Source organism: Tinamus guttatus, unplaced genomic scaffold, assembly GCF_059628265.1.
Source record: "Tinamus guttatus ecotype Peru unplaced genomic scaffold, ASM5962826v1 Tinamus_guttatus_pri_ptg000546l, whole genome shotgun sequence".
NCBI classification, from domain to species: Eukaryota; Metazoa; Chordata; class Aves; order Tinamiformes; family Tinamidae; genus Tinamus; species Tinamus guttatus.
In genome coordinates this window covers 1,909,102-1,916,226 of record NW_028289080.1, presented here as the reverse complement: position 1 = coordinate 1,916,226, position 7,125 = coordinate 1,909,102, and the positions used below count along the sequence as shown (strand labels likewise).

The window sequence follows — 7,125 nt, the reverse complement described above, 5'->3', positions numbered from 1 at the left end:
GAGGCTTCCTGACTTGGGACAGTGCAAGTGAAATGCCCACAGTAGCAACCTCAATAAAGCGGAGCCGTGCCAGGACGGCTGGAGAGTGACTGATTCTGTGTCTGAGGGATCATGCTGAGCAGGACATGCACCATGTCTTACCTAGACACCCCTGGGAGGTGGTGACATGCCCAGAGTCCTCACTCTGGTGCTGAGGCTCAAACATATATATTTTTTAATAGTAAAGAAAGAAATACACAGTGGAAGCACACACAAATTCAGGCACACACACATCCACTGCCTAGAGGGCTGCATGGGAGGGACAACAGAGGCAGTTCTCCATGGTGCCTCTAGCCCCTAGCAGGCCTGAGTGGGTGGTCATTGAAATGGATGATGCCCTCCATTGCTAGGCCATGGCTCCACGGGGACAGAGCCCCATTGTATCATGCTCGTGTGTACTCATACTCCCATGGTGAGGCCCTGATGGGCTCACAGTGATGTCTCAGAGCTACTGAGGCCAACGTCATCATAGCTGGTGTCCCAGAGCACTGAGGCTGCGGGGTCTGGCACGACTCCTGCTGGTTCTGGATGACTCACCGAAGGTTGGCTCCCTGCTAGGAAGAGCAGAGCCAGTGCCTGACAGGGGGCATTTCATTCCCCAGCTGCCAGCCCCGGATCAGGGTTCCCCCATGATCAAGTGCTGCCACCACGGTGGCACGTAGGATCGACTGCCACGCCGGCTGTGGTGCCTCTTACTTCCCAGTGCTGGTGCCTTGGAGACACCTTTGTCGCTCAGCCCCAGAGCAGCAGCCTCTTCTGGTTTCAGCGTGACTGAGGCATTGTTGTACCCATCTAGGGGGTCATGCCTGGGCAGGGCAGGGGTATCTGCAACATGAAATAATGTTGGCTTTGTGCAAGTGATGCTGACACTAGGACCCGCTGTATTGAGTTGTCAGATCTAGGATGGAGCCATGAGTGCCAGCCCAGGAAATAACTGAATGCCACACAGCTGTGCTGCCTGAGGCACCGCATGATGCCATGCTTGAAGTGGCTGCGATGTGAGGACTGCAACTGTGGTGAGGGGGAAAAGGCCACAGCCCCATACCTGGCACTCTACCAGAGCTGCTGGTCTCCATGGTGTTGCTGGTGTAATAAGGCAGCTTCATATCTGAATCCTCTGACGGGGAGTCTGGAGGATGGAGTGATAAGGAAGGCTGCCTGGCCCCATGGCCTGGCCACCATCCTGGACAAGACAGCCTCGCTGAAGAGCAAGGACAATGAAGGGCCAGGAGAAAACACCGCATGGCAGCTCCCTGTGGCCAGCACATGACCAGGCTGAAGTGGGGAGCATGGGGGACTAGGCTTCCCTCAGTGGGAAAGGTGCTCGGGCCAGGAAAGGCAGAGTGGGGCTGCTTGGAGTCACAGCCTTCCAGGCCCATAGTGCACACACCTGAGCCACTTGGCATCTCCTGGTACTCCGGCGTCAGGGAGTAGTCAAGCTCCTCATAGACTGCCTCAGAGATTGTGTCCATAGCCCTGCCAGGATCTGGAAAGAAAGGGCAGCCATAATCCTGCCTGCTCCCCATAGTGGCCCCAGGTTCTGCCCTCACTCTGCCCTGATGTCCTGCCCCTACCCTCAACCACTGCAACAGGGCAGTCCTTACAGCATAAGCAACCTTGAACCCAGATTAGATCTACCCTGACACCTGTCCTGGAAGCTCCAGCCATGAAAACACCAAATGCAACTCACCTCTGCGCCGAGCCATGGTGTGCCATGCCTGCACAGCGATGGCACCCACGGCGAGGCACAGAAGTGTCCCCAGGACAATGCAGAGAATGGTGGGCACCGGCATTGTCCCATTACCTGCAAGAAGGATGCTGGGTGCACCTGTAAGGACAATACCATATGACAGAGCTGGATTAAGGGCAGGGAGCCTGTCCCGTCCTGCATCATCAGGAACAGTGGATACAGTGAGGTACAGGGCAGCTTCTGTAAGGACAGGGAGGCCAAAGAGGGCACCCTTCAGCCTGAGGACCAGCTCCCACATGGGCATACAGAGTGACAGCCCCTAGACAGCTGAGCTGTCCTTGGCAGGGCTGCGCCTGCTACAGCGGTCTGCGTAGGCCAGAACTTCGGTTCACCTGAGGTCACCGTGCTGCCCTGCACGGACAGAGCTACCTGTGCAGGCTGTGCCATCCTGACAGATGGTTGCTGTGGCTGGTGTGGGAGGCACTGTGCTGCCTGCAGGCTTCCCATCACAGGTGACGTGGGTGTCCCCAGCAGAGTCGCAGGGCTGCAGGTGCCAGGGTGCCGAGGGGCAGTGCCACAAGGTGTCGGTTCCAGGCGCACACTTCACCCAGGACAGCCAGGCAGGTCTTGAGCCCCATGCGTTTTCTGGGGCAGATGCCATCTGGCCTCCAGCCCCACAACCCAACTGGCGACACACCACAGCGGCTGTGTTGGCGCTGGTGCTGTTGGCGCACACGCTGCCCCATGTCCCGTTGTAGAAGACCTCCAGGCGCCCGGCACAGCTGCTGTCACCCACAAGCCGCAGGTCTGTGAGCTCTGCAAGGGGTCAGCACAGGGGAGTCCAGCTCAGCTGCAGTGGGGCAGACACCCCCATCGTCCCAGCCACCCTGCACCCCTCATGGGGCACAAGACCAGCATCCCAAGAAGCAGACCCCTTGGCTCTGTGGGGAGAATGTGCTGTCTAGACCCCTGCGGTTGGCGCAGGGCGTGGGGAGGTGGTCAGGGAGGACAGTGGGGAGGGCTGGCCCCAAGGCTGCTCCCAGGGCAGCACAGTCCCCAGGCCTGGGGGCAGCGGTGCTGACCTGAGCAGACGACTGCTGCGTCGCTGCCCTGTCTGCAGCTGCCCCCTGCTGGGGCCGGTGCTGGGCAGTGCCAGAGTGTGGCTTCGGTGCCCAGGCAGCCCCCGGCCCCTGGCCACACAGGCCCCGAGCCCTGGCCATAGTGGGCTGATGCGGGGATTGCCAAGGCCCTGCCACAGCCCAGCTGGCGACAGACCACGGCAGCGTCCCACATGTCCCAGTTGTCCTGGCAGACGCGGCTCCAGGCCCCCTGCACGTAGACCTCCACTCTCCCTGCACAGCGCCCGGGCCCGCTCACCAGCCGCAGTCGCCGGCTCTCTGTAGCGAGAGACAGCGCGGGGAGGGGAGGCTGCTTGGGCCCCACAGGGCCCCGCGTCCCTTCCCAGCACACTCACCTGAGCACACAACTGCCACATCCTCGCCATGGCCGGCTGCTGTGGCGCTGGGCAGTGTAGTGTTGCACTGGGCCACGTGAGCCTCTGTGCCCACGCACCAGAGCCCGTTCAGCCCCACAGGACTGGACGCCGGCCCCGGCACTGGGGCCACATGGACCTTTTGTGCCTCGCCACAGCGGAGCTGCCGACACACCACGCTGGCACTGCTGGTGTCCCAGTGCTCTGCCAGGACTCGGCCCCAGGCTCCGTGCAGGGCCACCTCCAGGCGCCCATCGCAACGGCTCTCCCCGCCCACCAGACGCAGAGGTTCAGCGGCACCTGATGATTTTGAACAGTTTGGAGATGTCTTTAGGCATAGTAGGGATCAGGGAGATGTGAGTGTGCTTGCAGGGCCCTGGCTGCACTCGCCCCACCAGCCCATTGTCTGCACTTTTAGCCCAGACCCTGTGTGGGTGGTGCCAGCAGGTCTGGGGTGTCAGCAGAGAGGACCCTTGCTATGTCCCTTTCTGAGGTGTCTCTGGCAGCAACAGGGCAGATAGCAGCGCAAAGGCTGCGAGGAAGTCCCACAGGAGTCATGGGGACAGCATGGCCTGTGTCCCTGCTGCCCTCTGATTTGGCTCAGCCCTCCTCCTTCCCTGACATGGCCGTGCTTCTTCAGATGGTCCCTGTGCCCCAAAACTCCTGGTGAAAGTCAGGGAGAGACCCCCTGCGCTAGATACCGATCCCGCGCACGCACCTGAGCAATTGACTGTGGCAGCGTGGCGTTGAGAGCAGGTGGGGATCCCCAGTGCTGTGGCAGGGCACGCTCCCAGGTGAGACTCAATCCCACTGCAGTGAAACGTGTCCTGCCACAGTGGGCCACTCCCTGACCCAAAATACCCTCCGCGGGGCACAGAGGTGACAAACCCGCAGGCAAGCTGGTGGCAGAGCACCTGGGCGTCACGCTCGTCCCAGCCGGTATCGCAGAGGGAGCGCCAGGTGCCCCGCACCTCCATCTCGACCCGCCCTGCACAGGCCGTGCTGCCATTCACCAGCCTGAAGTCTGTGTAGGCTGGGATAGAGAAAGAGAGTGGGAGGTGGTAGCCCTGTGTCTATCCCCCCTAGAATGATAGGACATGCAGGAATTGCCTCCTCTGCCCCCCAACATCCCCCTGTCTCCCATACACTGTGGGCTGCCACAAGTCAGGCCTCAGTGTGTGTGTGCCCCATCCCTGCCTGGGGCAGCCTTGTCCCCTCTGCTGGCCTCCCTGCCCTCCCCTCAGCACACTCTGCCCCTCAATGCGCATTCTTACGGGAGCAGATGATTCCGGTGTCGTTGGCATGGGTGCATCCCTGGGCAGGGGGCAGCCTGCGGGCGCAGGCAGACAGGAGGGATTCGTTGCCTGCACACTTGAAGCCCCCATCCCAGATGGGCCCAGCTCCAGACCCAAAATGTGCTGTGCTGGTGACTGCCAGAGCTGCACCACAGCCCAGCTCCTTGCAGATGATGTTGGCAGCACTGAGATCCATGTGGACCTTGCAGAGGGTGGCCCATTCTCGGCCCTGCCTGACCTCCACACGGCCCGAGCACGTGCCGTCCCCACCAACCAGTTGCACAAATCCTGCCAGGAAAGAGAGGAAAGGGTCTCTTGAGGGTCTCAGCAAAATGCTGGGGATTTGAGGAGGGGATGCCCGCGAGCCTTGGTGCTGGCAAAGCTGGCCTCGGAAGTGAGGCAAGCTGGTGTGATTCCATAGCTCTTACCTTGGCAGATCACACCAACATCCCAGTCATGGTGGCCACTATATGGCCCCCATCCCACAACAGTGCATTCCCACAGGGCAGACTCATTCCCATGACAGTCAACCAAAGCCAGGTGAATGGGTCCAGATCCTTTCCCAAAATGAGTTGATCCGTGGGCACTTTTGGCAGAGCCACAGCCCAGCTGTTGACACACCACCTCAGCGTCCTCCATGTCCCATTCGTTGTCCGCTACTGTCCCCCACTGGCCTCGCAGCTTCACCTCCACTCTGCCTGCGCAAGGACCACTTCCATTCACCAGCCTTATCTCCACAGCATCTGCATCAGAGGTGCCCACAAGGCATGAGGCTGCTGTGCACTGACTCCATTCCTGCACCGCATCTGTGCCCAGGAAGGCCCTCCTGGGGAGACCCTGGGGTTGGCCATGTTGGCTCTGAACCCCACGTAGTGAAGAGGCTGTACCCCAGCTTGATCAAGCAATCCCTCACCTGAACATGTCACCCCAACATCCGTTTTGTGATCACAGAAGTGCTGACCCCAGCCGAAATGCGGGCAGTGGTGGAGTGCTGTCTCGGTGCCACGGCACAAGATGGGGTGCAGCCAGATCCGTCCGGCCCCGGGGCCAAAAGGGGTGTGTGGGGAGGTCCTGGCCACAGTGCCACATCCCAGCTGTCTGCAGACCACAGAGGCCGCATGGACATCCCAGGCGAAGTCGTAGCTGCACACGCTGCCCCACTGGCCCTCATGCTTCACCTCCACTCGTCCTGCGCAGCGGCTGCCTCCGTCAACCAGCCGCAGCTCTCCGGTGCCTGTGGGTGCCCATGCAGGACTGAAAAGATGCCCTTGTGGGGGACTGCAGGACGCCATATGAGAATAAAGCTAGGGCTGTATTTATGGCCTGAAAGCTCATAAGCAGAGGACAGGGCCCAGGAGGATTCTTGCCACATGTGCTCAGCACTTTTCTGCATGAGCAAAAGCACAGCCCCCATGGCTGCCCTGACACTGTGATCCCACAGCCCACCTCCTCACCTGCCTGCTACTGTCAGCATGAGGGCAGGCAGCTCCATCCCCAAGGAGCCCATAGGCACTCACCATAGCAGAGCTGCACGCAAAGCAGCAGTCCCAGCGCCCTGTTAAAGAACAAGCTGGCAGTGGCCATCCCACCTCCTCCTGCACTCGGTATAGCCCCCAGCTCCCCCTTGCTTCCTGGGCCACCACAGGCTCCTGTACTTGGGAGGGTAATATATAGGCAGACGCACAGACCCCACTGCGAAGGGAGCCAATCGATGCGACAGACACCTTTTGAGACGTTATCAGGAGGGTTATCTCCCATCTGACGGAGCCCCAACCTCCAATAAACTTCTCCAGGCACACTCATGACCATATATGCGGCTCGGATCCGCTTCTTGCATTATGTCTGCCCCACCAATGGGTGGGTGTCTGCACAGCTATACCAAGAGGTCTGTTTGGTGAGCTGAGCATAGCTCCCCATCTGGGTAGCCTGGAGCGGGTGCAGGGGGGTGAGGGGACCTTCCTATGCCTGAGCCTGTATGGGGCAGGATCTGGCACATGGTGCCAGGTGCCAGGGAGCCCGGCACAGGTTCCAGATATGGACCATGCCCTGCCTGGGGCAGCATCTGCTGCAGTCTCCCACATGCTGTGGGACTAACCCTGGCACCAGGTCCCTTGGCAGCGATTCACATAGACCAGGCACTGGGGCTGCCTCTGGGAGAGAAATCTCCAAGGTGACATCAAGTCAGGCCTCTTCCAGGGCTCCATGGCACATTTTCAGGAAGGCCCTTGCCCCTTCTGGAGGCCTGCAAGTAAATGGAAGTATGCTCGAGTGCCTGCAAGTGTGACATCCACAGCCCAAAAGCCCCCACGCAGATCAAGCTTGCCCCACCGAGCTCTGAGGCAGGAAGGAGGTGGTTCCCCTGCTGCATACATGGCCCTACAAGGAAGCAGCTGTGGCAGGTTGAGTGCCACTGTTTTTTAGAGCACATGCATCTGCTGGGCTGCTGAAGAGTTTGTATCTCTCCTCCTGCTTCTCTATCTGCTCATCCAGCTGCATTTCATACGTTGATAAGATGAAGCTTTTGTATATTTATGTCTCATTTCAGTGACACTGCTACAGAGACTGGAGGAAATCCAGAGCAACTCAGGAGCTCTAGGGACAAAACTGAG

At 59.9% G+C, this 7,125-nt stretch overlaps 1 protein-coding gene across 1 annotated transcript; it reads right to left on the bottom strand.

The window, feature by feature from the left end:
• Nucleotides 1-655: 655 nt before the first annotated feature.
• LOC104567179 (scavenger receptor cysteine-rich type 1 protein M130) lies at nt 656-6,100 on the bottom strand. The gene is made up of 12 exons (XM_088534238.1): nt 6,034-6,100; nt 5,430-5,750; nt 4,945-5,259; nt 4,496-4,804; nt 3,940-4,254; nt 3,200-3,521; nt 2,812-3,122; nt 2,159-2,545; nt 1,730-1,867; nt 1,430-1,525; nt 1,085-1,168; nt 656-864 (listed from the first exon to the last, which is right to left on the bottom strand). Exons 1-12 carry the CDS (start codon nt 6,098-6,100, stop codon nt 656-658), a joined length of 2,874 nt encoding a protein of 957 aa, XP_088390364.1.
• Between the last annotated feature and the right edge of the window lie 1,025 nt (nt 6,101-7,125).